The sequence below is a fragment of the Somniosus microcephalus genome, chromosome 5 (assembly GCF_052327205.1).
Source record: "Somniosus microcephalus isolate GS21.2 chromosome 5, FLI_Smic_1.0, whole genome shotgun sequence".
Lineage (NCBI taxonomy): Eukaryota > Metazoa > Chordata > Chondrichthyes > Squaliformes > Somniosidae > Somniosus > Somniosus microcephalus.
Window position 1 is genome coordinate 321977502 of NC_140991.1, and position 16643 is coordinate 321994144.

Genomic DNA, 16643 nt, shown 5'->3' on the forward strand with positions numbered 1-16643 from the left:
AACAGCACAGTGGGAGCACCTTCACCACACGGACTGCAGTGGTTCAAGGCGGCTCACCACCACCTTCTCGAGGGCTATTAGGGATGGGTAATAATGCTGGCCTTGCCAGCGACACCCACATCCCATGAACAAATAAAAAAAAATACGCTGAATTTTATATATGAAAGGGAAAAATAAACTGTTTCATGGCTTGACTTAAAAAAAAGTCTATAAAGGAACTCGCCATAACAATGATTTGATGAGAAATACAAGTGACAAGGGAAGCTAAAATACCAGGAGCGGTGATGGATTCTGGAATAATATGACGTTCATTTAGTCGGCTAAACCAGTACAGAGGACCAAGCCAAATACCTTCGCTTGTTGCATCCACTGCTTTATGTACACGGCCTACAGAAGGAGCAGGCTTGATGTTTGAATGCTTTATCTTGTTCCTTGCTCCCCTTATGTACAATATTAGTATTTAATAAAATTTCACAAAAACAGCAGATCCAATTAATGGCAGTAAAGTTGTAATGACCTCTGACAGACATAGGTGACCAACAGGAAATGGATTTCAGAATATGTGGCTTTTCCAGTCTTTAAAACATTTTTTAACTAAGTTTTTGACAAACTATATAAAAATGTGAAAGTAAAAGCTAAACGTTGCCGTTCTCCACCATCAGTAATTTGTTCTCCTACTCCTCCCTTCACTCAGGAGGGGCTTTCATCTCCCTCATTCCGACTCAATGTTGAAAAGAAAAGACAGACTTGCATTTCTATAGCACCTTTCCCGACCTCAGGATGTCCCAAAGCACTTTACAGCCAATGAAGTACTTTTTGAAGTGTAGTCACTGTTGTAATGTGGGAAACGCAGCAGCCAATTTGCGCACAGCAAGCTCCCACAAACAGCAACGTGATAATGACCAGATAATCTGTTTTAGTGATGTTGATTGAGGGATAAATATTGACCAGGACCACCAGGGATAACTCCCCTGCTCTTCTTCAAAATAGTGCCATGGGATCTTTTACATCTACTTGAGAGAGCAGACGGGGCCTCGGTTTAAAGCCTCATCTGAAAGACGGCACCTCCGACAGTGCAGCACTACCTCAGTACTGCCCCTCCGACAGTGCAGCGCTCCCTCAGTACTGACCCTCCGACAGTGCGGCGCTCCCTCAGTACTGACCCTCCGACAGTGCGGCGCTCCCTCAGTGCGGCGCTCCCTCAGTACTGCCCCTCCGACAGTGCGGCGCTCCCTCAGTACTGCCCCTCCGACAGTGCGGCGCTCCCTCAGTACTGCACTGGAGTGTCAGCCTAGATTTGTGTGCTCAAGTCTCTGGAGTGGGACTTGAATCCACAACCTTCTGACTCAGAGGCGAGGGTGCTGCCCACTGAGCCATGGCTGACAGCTCCTGTCGCTCCAAGGGTAAAATGCAGATTGGCCAACTTGGCTTTGGCAATGCCAGTTTTTTGTCCCTAATGGGAAACATAGCTACTTTATGGCACTCCATCTGGTGCACCATCTCTACAATGAAGAAATGCAGCCAAACAAAGTCAGCCAGCCAGGGCATTGAAACAAGTGACTGGCTCCTGGGCAGATCACACCACAACACGACCTAAAGAGCTGCCTAACAATGTAATTGTGTAAATTCACCACAACATTATTTTTACTGCACACTGAAGAACTAGTGTGTTATTGATGATCTAAAAATGTCCTCAGGACCTGGCGTTTGATTGAGTTTACCTTAAACTGCCTTTTTACTTTGTCCCGATCATGCTCAAAAGTGGCAGCTCGCTCCATGGCCTGGTACTTTGCCTCAAGGGCACTTTCCTTCTCTCGGAGTATTTTCTGGTAGGTTTTCTGGAGTGCCTGTAAGATACAGCATCACGAGTTAACCATCTGAACAATGCGCCGCCGATGACTCAGTGAGTTCACCCAGTGAGCGGAAGTGCCACACCAGACCAGGAGGGTCTCCAGTTTGGTGTCCAATCTGTGCATGGGAAGTCATTACGGAGAAATCTTTAAAGTCCCTCTGCAATATGTGTAAACTCCCAATACATTGCGGGAACAGTTTCGGAACTTCTCGTTTTCTTCTTCTATGATGTGATTTGAATGAAATTGACATTTTCTATTTTAAAAAGCACACAGAATTATTTAATTTGTTATAAAGGTCCCATCATGATTTTCTTCTCCAATTGAAAACAAACGGGATCGCAAATACGCACAAAGGATTAACACATTGATTCTGATGCAGCTTTAGCACCATGGGAGAACACAAGGGCATTTGAACCAAGCACACCAAGGAGCTTCACGGATCTGTCGAAGGCACTAAATCCACTCTTCAGACGTCAAGGATTGATGAACTTGTGTGTCTATTTCTTGGTTGAATGTGTGTGCATGTGTCTTTGTTTGAACTTTTGAAGCAGAAAGCTTTATATTGGTTAAAGCTTTCAGTGAGATCACAGTGGCGACTTGCAATGATAAATTATTCCCGCACTGAAAACACGAGTGTACGTGCAACCACCACCCTGCTGGGGGTAGCTTGCATTTTCACTTTTTTCTTCCCATTGAAGTCATTGCTTTTGGAGGAAGGGAATTAATTATACTGTTAATTTTTCCTGGTTTTATTTCAGATTGTCAGTTGTAACAATTAGAGCTACTTTACTCATCTTGTAGGAAAAATAATATAATTTATCCATATTAAAAGCCATAGCATGCAGCTTTAAAAGGTACAAAAACATAGTACTGCACAGTACAAGGTTTATAAATTAGATTCATGAATATTAAAATGTGAACATGTCAGGGTATTGGGTCGTGCCGTACATTAAAACAGTGTCGTTTGACTTCTGGGTCCAGATACATCCAGGCAAGACAGCCAAGAGGAAAGTCTTCTCTCTCTCACTCAGACAGTTACACAAATGCTCCATGGAACAAGTCTACAGCACAAAATAACTAACTGCCAATCTCACTCAGGGCAGTCACAAGGTTGAGTGTTCGCAGAAATTGAAATTTTACACTGGTGCAGTGGGAGTGCTCTTCCTAACTTGAAGCAAACCAGAGACCGTTTTACTTTGCATCAAAATGTTGCCAATGGTCCACTTTTGGAGCAAACAGTACCCTTTACTGGGTGCGGTTTGTGCTGTTCATCCTGCGGCTGCAAAGTCCATTGACTCGCGCTATAATGCATCATAGCTCAGCTCTTCTGTGCACATGTGAGATTTCAACACGTGCACAGAAGAATTGAGCTGTGATATTTTACAGTGCAACTTCAAGCTGCTTCAGTTCAGTGGACAATGGAGCAACAGTAGGTACAGCAGAGTTGCTTCTGTGGCAATTAGTTGGGAATTTAGAAATCGGTATAAAATCCTGCAGTTGTTGCCAGGATATATTGAAGTGCTGTATATATGTGGTAAAAGCAAGTCAGTAATTACAGACTGGAGACGATGTCCAGTTTTCACATTCTCCTGCAGCAACTGCAGTCAATTGTGAGCTGATGTGTCCAATGCTGCTGAAAATGCTCAACAGTGGGTTGATGTAAAGATGCACTTCTTCCAAAGTAAAGCCTGGTTCTATTTCATAAAGATAATGAGGGCACAGATTTAAGGGGATTGGCAAAAGAACCAGCGGCGACATGAGGAAAAACTTTACGCAGCGAGTGGTGAGGATTTGGAATGTGCTGCCTGATAGGGCGGTGGAGACAGATTCAATAGTAGCCTTCAAAAGGGAATTGGAGAAATATTTGAAGGAGAAAAAATTGCAGGGAAATGGGGAAAGAGCGGGGGAGTGGGACTGACTGGATTGCTCTTCGAAAGAGCCGCACAGACTCGATGGGCCGAATGGCCTCCTCCTGTGCTGTACTATTCTAGGATTACATCGGATATACGGCACAGAAACAGGCCATTCGGCCCAACCAGTCCATGCTGACGTTTATGCTCCACTCGAGCCTCCTCCCGTCTTTCCTCATCTCACTCTATCAGCATAACCCTCTATTCCCTTCTCCCTCATGTTTGTCCAGCCTCCCCTTAAATGCATCTATACTATTCGCTTCAACCACTCCCTGTGGCAGCGAGTTCCACATTCTCACCACTCTCTGGGTAAAGAAGTTTCTTCTGAATTCCCTATTGGATTTCTCGGTGGCCATCTTATATTGATGACCTCTAGTTATGCTCTTCCCCACAAGTGGAAACATTCTCTCTGTATCCACTCGTGTGGAGCATAAACGCCGGCATGGACTGGTTGGGCCGAATGGCCTGTTTCTGTGCCGTATATCCTATGTAATCATAGAATAGTACAGCATAGGAGGCCGCCATTCGGCCCATCGAGTCTGCACCGGCTCTTTCGAAGAGCAATCCAGTTAGTCCCACTCCCCCGCCCTTTCCCCATTTCCCTGCAATTTTAAAGACCTCTATTAGGTCACCCTTGTAATTCTGTAAGTCGCACAAATATATCTGCCTTGACAATTGGACCTGTACCGCCTCTGCTGCACCAATCGAGATTTAATTTCCACACTATCTGTCTTTATGGCCTCTTTGATTCAGTGGCAATTTGTGCTGAATCTGGGCAATTTGCCTGTGCCCACTCGCAAGTTGGGCTGAAACTGGTCAAATTCATTTCATGTAGGTTCCTTACAAGCAGGAATGACAGAAGTACATTGCATCATTCGGACCTGGATCCAAATGGAAAAGTGCCACGAGAGTGTGTTAACTCACTGCACCATCCAACCCCGGCCTGTCTTTCAGCAGTTCGGACCTTACCTGAAGCTCTGCCCTCAGCCTTTTGTTTTCCTTGTCAATCTTGCTTTCTTTCTTCTGCATGGAGGCAATCTCATTGTTTTTACTGACGCGAAAGATTTCATATTCTTTCTTCAGTCGCTCATATTCTGCAGCATATTCAAGGTCAACTGAAGCGGTTGATTTAAAGCTGGCGCCAATTACACGCGGACCTCGTCTAAATGAGCTGCGCAGCAGTCTGGCCTTGGGTCTGACTTCCACTGGGATTTCGCAGGCTTCCCCTCCACCACCGTCAGTGTCTTCAATTACTTCATTTGGACCAATCAGCGAAGATGCCGTTCCCATTTTGCCGATGGTTTCTCACACATTTAGCCCATAGTTTCTTCACAGCTACAACTGGAAATGCATTACTGGAAACAAATATGCAACTGCAACAAAATTGAAATTGGTTCAAGCGGTTTAAATTAACATGCTGGTAATTTTACAACTCCGACAATGAATTGTCCCCAAAATTCAAAAGCACCTCGTTAAAGGAAAATTTCAGGCTCCAAACATTTCAAACCGTCTACTCCTGATACGAAAGCTGAATTATCCAATCATTTGAATTAAGCAACGAAAATAACACATCAAATTGGGAACGTACTGCTGAAGAGAATGATTGGCTATGCTGCAGTTTGAATATTGCGCCCAGGTTTTAGGCAATTTACGTTAGGAAGGATGCCAAGGTCGTGCAGAGGGTGCAAGAGATTCACCAGGGATGAGAGGCTATGAGCAGAGATTAGAGAAAGTGAGGAGTTTACACTCTAGCAAAGGTTAAGAGGAGAATGATAAATGTGCTCAATGTTATGAAGTTCTGATAAAGTAAATGAGAAAAAAATTATTTCCATAAGTCAATGAGTTGATAATTAGAAGGCATCATTTTAAAATTACCAAAAGAATGAAGGGAGAAGTTAGGAGTGAACTTTTATTTAATGCAGAGGATTATTAGCACATGGAATATGCTAACAGAAACAATAGTGGACGCAGAATCATTTCGAGAGGAATAGAATTGAAAAGCAGGGAAGTTCTGTTAAACGTATATAGAACCTTGGTTACACCACACAGAGTATTGTGTACAGTTCTGGTCTTCATTTTGGTAGGAAGATTAAGGAGGCCACATACTCCTTGGAAAATAGGGTAGAGGAACAGGGATCTTGGGGTACAGATATACAGAACACTAAAAGCAGCGACGCAGGTTAATAAGGCCATAAAAACAGCAAAGCACTGGGGTTCATTACTGGAGAGATAGAATTGAAAAGCAGAGAAATTATATTAAACTTGTATGGAACCTTGCTTAGACCACACAAGGAGCACTGTGAAGAGTTCTGGTCTCCATATTATAAAAAAGGGATATTGAGGCACTGGAGAAGGTGCAAAAAAGATTTACAAGGATGATACCAGAATGGAGAGGTTATAACCATCAGGAAAGACTGAACAGGCTGGGACTCTTCTCTAGAAAAAGAGAAAGCCGAGGGGTGACCTACAACAACAACTTGTATTTATATAGCGCCTTTAACATAGTAAAACATCCCAAGGCACTGCACAGGAGTGTTTTAAGGCAAAAAATTTGACACCAATCCACATAAGAATAAATTAGGGCATGTGACCAAAAGCTTGGTCAAAGAGGGAGGTTTTGAGGAGAGAGAGGTAGAGAGGCGGAGAGGTTTAGGGAGGGAATTCCAGAGCTTAGGGCCCAGGCAACAGAAGGCACGGCCACCAATGGTGGAGCGATTATAATCAGGGATGCTCAAGAGGGCAGAATTGGAGGAGCACAGATATCTCGGGGAGGGGGGGGGGGGGGTTGTGGGGCTGAAGTAGATTACAGAGATAGGGAGGGGCGAGGCCATGGAGGGATTTAAAACCAAAGGATGAGAATTTTGAAATGGAGGCGCTGCTTAACCGGGAGCCAATGTAGGTCAGCGAGCACAGGAGTGATGGGTGAACGGGACTCGGTGTGGGTTAGGACACGGGCAGCCGAGTTTTGGATGGCCTCAAGTTTACGTAGGGTGGAATGTGTGAGGCCAGCCAGGAGTGCGTTGGAATAGTCAAGTCTAGAGGTAACAAAGGCATGGATGAGGGTTTCAGCAGCGGATGAGCTGAGGTAAGGGTGGAGACAGGCGATGTTACGGACGTGGAAGTAGGTGGTCTTTGTTATGCTGCGGATATGTGGTCGAAAGCTTATTTCAGGGTCAAATATGACACCAAGGTTGCGAAGCCAGCACTGAGTGCAGCGAGCACAGAGTGAACAACTGCGAGTTTGGCAAGTGTGGGAGTTCGGTGAAGTGGGGGGAGGAGGTGCTTGCTTTTCTTAACTTCTCCCGCAGAGCGGCGGCGGACCTGAGCGGGAGCAGACCGAGACCCGAGAGCGGGGATAAAAGCAGCAACAGACCTGCATCAACAAGAGAAAACGGCAGTGTGGCGTCACAGGTAAGTGATTGGTAGTGACTGTTGTGGTGTATGTGCCTTTAAGAGCCCCCTGTGTACTGTAATGCCGGTAATGGCCACTCGGGCTATATAAGCCTGTATAGTGTCTTGTATCTGTTAGTTCACCTCCAGACTTTGTTCAGTGAACACCTGTGAAACCAACTCCTGCATTCCGTGTCTCCATTAACACACGGATACAACAGTGGCGATGAATTGGAAACGGACTTACCTGCAATTCGGCAGCACCTCAAGGAGATCGATTCCTCAGGCGAAAGTCGAAGAAAAACAAGAAAAAAATAAATAAACTGTGCTTTCACCAGCTAGCCGAGCTGGTGGCAGGTACTGCAATAATCCTTCCTGGGCGGCAGGCTGGGGCTCCATCGGCTTGCTCTGCAGCGGGGCCGAGCAGCGAAGGCGGAGGCAAACAGAGACAGAGGGTGGAGCACTCGGGAGATGGCCGGTGCTGCAAAGCAGGTCGGCGTTCGGACCAAGCAGAGGGAGGGAAAAGTCCCAGAGAGTCCGGCGGGAACGAGTCTCCACCTATTAAAAAAATACCTGTGTAAATAAAAACCGCGGAGAACAGCGTTGTCAGCAGCGGCAACGGCGGGAAGCGCCATTTTTTTTCTGCGGGGAAGAAAGGAAAGCGCGGGAGGCGCCATTTTTTTTTCAAGATGCCTAAGACTGGCAATATTACTGCTTTCGATAGCGATATAGAGGATTGGACCACATATGTGGAAAGAGTGGAGGTATATTGCACAGCAAATGAAATAGAGGATGATAAAAAGGCATCAGTACTTCTAAATCTAATGGGCGCAAGGACATACGGGCTGTTACGAAACTTAATCACTCCAGCCAAACCGAGGGACAAGAATTTTAAGGAGATTGTTGATACCCTACAGGAGCAGTTAAACCCAACACCGCTGCTGATAGCGGAACGATTCAAATTCTTCAGGAGGAATCAGCACAAAAATGAAAGTAACGCTGATTACCTCACCGAATTAAGGAAGCTGTCAAAGCACTGCCAATTCGGGGCAGGACTGGCAGATTCTCTTCGAGACAAATTCGTCTGCAGTCTCCTAAGTGAAGGAACACAGAAAAGGCTACTTTCTGAGAAAGATTTGACACTGGACAAGGCTTTCAGTATGGCTGTATCATACGAAGCAGCCGCAAGAGGAGCTGCAGAGATACAGCAAAAGCCACAGGACTTCGGCACCCATGAAATGACACAGGGTTTCGAGAGATGTTATCGCTGCGGCAGATCCACCCATGACCAGAGGGACTGCTGGTTCAAGGACAAAGCATGCAGGCGATGCGGAAAGATTGGACACATTGCACGTGTATGCCGATCTGGAAAAAAAAATCCACAGACAGGAAAAAAATCAATAAGGAAAAGTACAGAAAGGTACAAATGATGACGGACAGTAGCTCTGAAGACCAGAAGAGCGATAGCGACTCCAGAAACAAGAGACTAAGCTGTCTCAAATTACATAATGTAATTGCCAAAGAAGATTACCAGACCATTTGGGTTACCCTTACAATAGCGGGGTCCCCAGTTAAAATGGAGCTAGATACAGGGTCAGCTCTGACCATCATAAGTCGACGGGATTACGAGCGGTTATTTCCGCATATACCTTTGAAAGACACATCCATTATCTTGAAAACATATACGGGGCAGAAAGTATACCCCAAAGGGATAATAAGGGTGCCTGTTGTATACAACGGCAAGGAAATACAGAAGTTGTATTTATACGTTCTGCAAGATGGTGGTCCACCGCTGTTGGGACGTGAATGGATCAGGAAGATACGTTTAGACTGGCACTCCATTCAGGCACTGACGGTGACCAGTAAGAAAAAAAATGATGACGTCATACCTGAACGATTAAAAGACATCTTGGCCAACGCCAAGGAAGTGTTTCAACAGGAACTAGGAACCTTGAAAGGCGTCACCGCCTCAATAAAAGTGGAAGATGCGGCAATTCCCAAGCTTTTTAAGGCAAGGCCGGTGCCATACGCAATTTGTCCAGCAGTCGAGGCAGAGCTGGAGAATTTGGAAAAGGCAGGCGTATTATCCAAGATAGATTGGAGCGAGTGGGCAACACCCATCGCGGTCATGAAGAAAACATTGAATAATGATAAATCTGAAGAACAGAGAAAAATCCGCATCTGTGGGGACTTCAAGGTGACTGTAAACCCGGTCCTTCACATGGTACAGTATCCTCTTCCGAGGATAAAAGATATTTTCGCCTCACTATCCGGAGGGAAACGTTTCACCAAAATTGACTTGGCACAGGCATATCTACAGATGGAGGTTGAAGAGGCCTCTAAAAGGTATCTCACGATAAACACACACAAAGGCCTGTACCAGTACAATCGACTGGTATTCGGAGTAGCATCAGCTCCAGCTATCTGGCAAAGAGCTATGGAGCAAGTCCTCCAAGGGATTCCGGGGACTCAATGCTACCTAGACGACATCCTTGTAACAGGAGAAAACGACAATGAGCACCTTGCCAATTTGGAGCAGGTGCTCACTAGGCTGAGAGAACGGGGCCTACGAGCAAATCGCCCCAAGTGCGAATTTTTCCAGAAACAAATATCATATTGTGGCCACATAATTAACGAGGAAGGGTTGCATAAGTCACCTGAAAAAATTGAAGCGGTCATAAAAGCCCCAGCACCTGAAAATGTCTCACAATTAAGGTCGTTCCTGGGATTGATAAACTACTATCATAAATTTTTACCGAACTTGTCAACTGTTCTGCACCCTCTTGACGCACTGCTACAAACGGGTGTAGTTTGGAAATGGAGCGAAGACTGTAAACGTGCCTTCCATAAATGCAAAGGCTTGATCACGTCCAGGGAAGTGTTGGCTCATTACAACCCATCACTGCCAATCAGACTGGCGTGCGATGCATCCCCTTACGGTGTGGGAGCAGTATTATCGCATAAATTCCCTGATGGCTCGGAGCGGCCGATAGCTTTTGCGTCACGCTCATTGAACTCAGCTGAGCGTAACTATGCCCAGATCGACAGGGAGGCACTCAGCCTGGTGTGGGGGGTGAAGAAATTCAACCATTACCTACACGGACAAAAATTTACCTTGTTGACTGACCATCAACCCCTCGTCTCCATAGTCAACCCTAAAAAGGGCGTTCCCATTATGACAGCGCAAAGGCTACAGAGGTGGTCCCTTTTCCTAGGGGCACACCAATATGACATAGAATACAAAGGAACAAAACAGCATGGGAATGCTGACGGTTTATCGCGCCTACCGTTGCCAACGGTAGAAGAGGCACCTACAGTGGACCCAGTGGAGATGTTCCACTCAACCATAGTGGCATGTCCACCAGTAACAAATTCTGCCATTGAAAGGGAAACGAGAAATGACCCGACTCTCTCACGAGTCTACGATTTAACGGTGAAGGGATGGCCAGCACATGGCGAACCACTGTTGCCAGCATTCTCGCAAAGAAGAGAACAGCTGTCAGTGTGCCGAGGAACCTTGATGTGTGGATCCAGAGTGGTGATTCCACCCAAACTCCAGGATAAAGTGCTAAAGGAGCTTCACGAGGGGCATCTGGGTGGCGTGAAAATGAAGAACCTAGCCAGAGCGTTTGTGTGGTGGCCAGGTATCGATGGAGACATCGAAGAAATGACCAAGAGCTGCCTAGGATGCCAGAAGGTCCAAAACGCCCCACCACAAGCCCCTCTACATCCATGGGAGTGGCCCTCATCTCCATGGCAAAGGGTACAGATCGACTTTGCTGGTCCATTTATGGACTCAATGTTCTTAATCGCGGTTGATGCACACTCCAAGTGGCCGGAGGTAATAAAGATGTCCTCCACCACCACGGAAAAAACCATCACAGTATTAAGGACCATATTTGCCAGGAATGGGCTGCCTGAACAGATCTGTTCTGATAATGGACCACAATTTGTGTCCGAAGAATTCAGGAAGTTCTTAAAAAACAATGGGGTTAAGCACTACACATCCGCCCCATACCATCCCGCCACCAATGGATTGGCTGAAAGGTTTGTCCAGACCTTCAAGAAGGCCATAAAGGCCATGGGTAATGAAGACATAAATCTACAGCATAAGGTAGATAACTTCTTGTTTGCATACAGGAATGCAACACATGTGGTTACAAACCAAACTCCCGCCATGATGTTCTTCAATAGAAGCCTAAGATGCCGGCTGGATTTGATCAAGCCAAACATCAGAAGGGACGTGGAGAACCGGCAATTTCAAAGCATGAATGAAAGGCCAACTAGAACCTTCCAGATAGGTCAACAAGTTTTGGCCCGGGACTACCGTACCGAGAAATGGCAGCCTGGAACTATTTGCACACGACTAGGACCGCTGATGTATACCGTGGACATTGGAGAAAGCATAATAAGGCGCCATGCTGACCAGATCATAGAGTCATCCGAAAAGGGACAACCTACACAACTCTATGCGCCTAATGATGAAGCAGAGATACCCATAGTATCTACCTCCGATCCGGTGATACTGGAACCAGATGAACCCGACACTGGCATTCAAGCCGAATCGACCTTGCCAAAAGAACCTACTACACCACCGAAAACTACTACACCATCGAGGCGTTATCCGGACCGAGTCAGGAAGCCTCCAGAGAGACTGACTTATAATTGATTAACTGCAGCAAATGTGTAGATTATTGTTCTTGTAACATGTTCATTAATGATTACTTAAAATGTTATGTGCTGGTTGTCTAAAAGAGGAGGAATTGTGGTGTATGTGCCTTTAAGAGCCCCCTGTGTACTGTAATGCCGGTAATGGCCACTCGGGCTATATAAGCCTGTATAGTGTCTTGTATCTGTTAGTTCACCTCCAGACTTTGTTCAGTAAACACCTGTGAAACCAACTCCTGCATTCCGTGTCTCCATTAACACACGGATACAACAACTGTGGGCTAAGTTTAAAGTTAACATATAACTAAATTTTCAAAACGAAACTTAGTTTAATTAATTTAATAAACTAAACGAGGTAAATACTAAATGAATTAATTAAATAAATAAAATAATGGGAGAACAGGAGATGTGTTGCTGCTGCAACATGTGGGAGCTTGTGGACATTTTTGTCCAGGGCGACTGCATCTGCGGTAAGTGTCTGTGGCTCGAGGAACTCGAGTTGATGAGCTGGAGTCCGAGCTGCAGACATTGCGAGACATCAGGGAGGGAGAAAGTTACCTGGACCTTTTGCTCCAGGAGGCAGCCACACCCCTTAGATTAAATACTTTAGAATTGACACGTGGTCAGGGACAGGATGGTGTGACTGCGAGTGAGGCAGGTACGGGGAGCCAGGAGGTAGTATTGCAGGAGCCTCAGTCAGTCCCTGCACTTGTCCAATAGATTCGAGGTTCTTGCAACCCTTGTGGACAAGTGCGGGGATTGTGGGGAGGACGAGCAAACTGACCACGGCACTGTGGTACAGGAAGCCGTTCAAGTGGGGGGAGTAAAAAGGAAGGTGGTTGTAGTAGGCGACAGTATAGTTAGGGGGATAGAAACTGTTCTCTGCAGCCAGGAGCGTGAGTCCCGAAGGCTTGTTATGGTCCACGTAGGTACCAACGACATAGGTAGGACAAAGAAAGAGGTTCTGCTGAGAGAGTTTGAGCAGCTAGGGACTAAATTAAAAAGCAGAACCACAAAGGTCATAATCTCTGGATTATTACCGGAGTCACGAGCAAATTGGCATAGGGTCAATAGTATCAGGGAGATGAATGCGTGGCTCAAAGATTGGTGTGGGAGAGGTGGGTTTCGATTCGTGGGGCACTGGCACCAGTACTGGGGAAAGAGAGAGCTGTTCCGTTGGGACGGACTACACCTGAACCATACACTAATACAATAGCAAAATACTGCGGATGCTGGAAAGGGGGACCGCCCATAAGGGGGACCCCGAGCTTCCGGTCGCCTGTCACTTTAATTCACCGCTCCATTCCCACTCAGACCTCACCGTCCTCGGCCACTTGCATTGTTCCACGGAAGCTCAGCGTAAGCTCGAGGAGCAGCACCTCATCTTTCGATTAGGCACTTTACAGTCGTCTGGGTTCAACATAGAGTTCAACAATTTCAGATCATAACCTCGGCCCCGATCACATATATATATATTTTATCCACACTTTGGTTTGGCTTTTTTTCTTCCCTCCCACAGGGCAGCTGTCCTTCACTCTGCCTGAACAATTCACACTTCATCTAGAGCCAGCCTTTGTTTCTTAACCTGTCCCATTACCACCTCCTCTCACCTTCAATATCTCTTAATGCCTCTTTACCTCTCCTGCCTTCCATCCTATCACAGACCTTCCCTTTTGTTCTTTCATCCCCTCCCCCATTTCCCAGCCCCTAAACTTGTTTTAAAATCTGTTCCTTTTCCTGCTTTTTTCCAATCTGATGAAAGGTCATCGACCTGAAACGTTAACTCTGTTTCTCTCTCCACAGATGCTGTCTGGCCTGCTGAGTTTTTCCAGCGTTTTCTGTTGTCATAACACCTGAACCATGCTGGGACCAGAGTTCTAGCGAATCGAATAACTAGGGAGGTAGATAGGGCTTTAAACTAAATAAGGAGTGGGGGGGAGGGTCCCGGTGGAGAGAAATCTAGAATACTAAAGAGAAAAGACAAGGAAGCAGTGCAGGAAAGTGATTGGGGTAAGGATAACCAGATTGTGTCAGGAAAGGACAGAGCGTACAAACAAAGGACTGCACTAATAAATAGGGTCCGGATAAGAAAAAATGGTAATAAGACAAATAGGGCCATAGTACAAAAAAATGTTAAGATGTCTAAAAATGTCAAAAAGACAAATCTAAAGGCACTGCATCTGAATGCATGAAGCATTCGTAATAAGGTAGATGAATTAACTGCGCAAATAGATGTAAACGGATACGATATAATTGTGATTACGGAGACATGGCTGCAGGGTGACCAAGGCTGGGAGCTGAATATCCAAGGATAGTCGATATTTAGGAAGGACAGGCAAAAAGGAAAAGGAGGTGGGCTGGCCTTGTTAGTAAAGGATGAAGTCAAAGCAATAGTGAGAAAGGATATTGGCTCAGAAAATCAAGATGTAGAATCAGTCTGGGTGGAGCTAAGAAGCACCAAGAGGCAGAAAACATTGGTGGGAGTTGTCTATAGGCCTCCAAACAGTAGTGGTAATGTAGGGGATGGCATCAAACAGGAAATTAGAGATACATGTAACAAGGGTACTACAGTAATCATGGGTGACTTTAATCTACATATAGACTGGCCAAACCAAATTAGCAATAATACTGTGGAGGATGATTTCCTGGAGTGTGTACGAGATGGTTTTTTAGACCAGTACGTTGAGGAGCCAACTAGGGAACAGGCTATCCTAGATTGGGTATTGTGCAATGAGAAGGGGTTAATTCATAATCTTGTTGTGCGGGGTCCTTGAGGGAAGAGTGACCATAACATGATAGAATTCTTCATTAAGGTGGAAAGTGAAGAAGTCCAATCCGAAACTAGGGTCCTAAATCTAAACAAAGGAAACTACGAAGGTATGAGGAGTGAGTTGGCTATGATAGATTGGGGAGCTTCATTAAAAGGCATGACGGTGGATAGGCAATGGCTAACATTTAAGGAATGAATGCATGAATTGCAACAGTTAGACATTCCTTTCTGGCGCAAAAACACAAAAGGAAAAGCGGCCCAACCATGGCTAACAAAAGAAATTAAGGATAGTATTAGATCCAAAGAGGAGTCACATAAAGTTGCCAGAAAAAGTAGCAAGCCTGAGGATTGGGAGCAGTTTAGAGTTCAGCAAAAAAGGACCAAGAGATTGAGTAAGAGGGGAAAAATAGATTGAGAGTAAACTTGCAAGGAACATAAAAACGGATTGTAAAAGCTTCTACAAGTATGTAAAAAGAAAAAGATTAGTGAAGACAAATGTAGGTCCCTTACAGTCAGAAACAGGAGAATTTATAACGGGGAACAAGGAAATGGCAGAGCAATTAACAAATACTTTGGTTCTGTCTTCACAGAAGAGAACACAAATAACTGCCCAGAGATGTTAGGGAACCAAGGGTCTAGTGAGGAGGAGGAATTAAAGGAAATTAGTATTAGTAAAAAAAAGTGCTGGAGAAATGAATGGGACTGAAAGCTGATAAATTCCCAGGGCCTGATAATCTACATCCCAGAGTACTAAAAAAGGTTGCCATCTTCCAAAATTCTATAGATTATGGAACAGTTCCTGCAGATTGGAGGGAGGCAAATGTAACCCCACTATTTAAAGAAGGAGGGAGAGAGAAAACAGGGAACTAGCCTAACATCTGTAGTAGGGAAAATGCTAGAGTCTATTATAAAGGATATGATAACAGGACACTTAGAAAATATCAACGGGATTAGACAAAGTCAACATGGATTTATGAAAGGGAAATCATGTTTGACAAACCTACTGGAGTTTTTTGAGGATGTAACTGGTAGAATAGATAAGGAAGAACCAGTGAATGTGGTGTATTTGGATTTTCAGAAAGCTTTCGATAAAGTCCCACATAAGAGGTTCGTGTGCAAAATTAAAGCCCATGGGATTGGGGGTAATATACTGGCATGGATTGAAAATTGGTTAACAGACAGGAAACAGAGTCGGAATAAATGGGACTTTTCGGGGTGGCAGGCGGTGACTAGTGGGGTACCGCAGGGATCAGTGCTTGGGCCCCAGCTATTCACAATATATATCAATGATTTGGATGAGGGAACCAAATGTAATATTTCCAAGTTTGCTGACGACACGAAACTAGGTGGGATTGTGAGCTGTGAGGAGGATGCAAAGAGGCTTCAAGGCAATTTAGACAAGTTGAGTGAGTGGGCAAATACATGGCAGATGCAGTATAACATGGATAAATGTGAAGTTATCCACTTCGGTAGAAAAAACAGAAAGGTAGAGTATTATTTAAATGGTGATAGATTGGGAAATGTTGATGTACAAAGGGACCTGGGTGTCCTTGTACACCAGTCACTGAAAGCAAACATGCAGGTGCAGCAAGCAGTTAGAAAGGCAAATAGTATGTTGGCCTTTATTGCAAGAGGATTTGAGTACAGGAGCAAGGATGTCTTACTACAGTTATACAGGGCCTTGGTGAGACCACACCTGGAGTAATGTGTGCAGGTTTGGTCTCCTTACCTAAGAAAGGATATACTTGCCATAGAGGGAGTGCAGCGAAGGTTCACCAGACTGATTCCTGGGATGGCAGGACTGTCGTATGAGGAGAAATTGGGTCAACTAGGCCTGTATTCACTAGAGTTTAGAAGCATGAGAGGGGATCTCATTGAAACGTATAAAACTCTGACAGGGCTAGACAGACTGGACGCAGGGAGGATTGTTTCCCCTGGCTGGGGAGGTCTAGATCTAGGGGTCAGTCTCAGGATACGGGGTAGGCCATTTAGGACTGAGATGAAGAGAAATTTCTTCACTCAGAGGGTGGTGAACCTGTGGAATTCTCTACC

At 45.3% G+C, this 16643-nt stretch overlaps 1 protein-coding gene across 4 annotated transcripts in view; it reads right to left on the minus strand.

The window, feature by feature from the left end:
* nphp3 (nephronophthisis 3) overlaps window positions 1–16643 on the minus strand; it is a 99330-nt gene that overhangs the window by 74093 nt on the left and 8594 nt on the right. For 2 of the 4 annotated variants that reach the window (XM_085989329.1, XM_085989328.1), the window contains exons 2-3: window positions 4733–5136; window positions 1722–1847 (exon numbers count right to left, since the gene is read on the minus strand). In XM_085989329.1, coding sequence (XP_085845455.1) covers window positions 1722–1847; window positions 4733–5053 — 447 coding nt within the window. In that variant the 5' untranslated portion in view covers window positions 5054–5136. The remainder of the gene's footprint in view (window positions 1–1721; window positions 1848–4732; window positions 5137–16643) is intronic. The other 2 variants (XM_085989331.1, XM_085989330.1) reach the window with 1 other exon arrangement.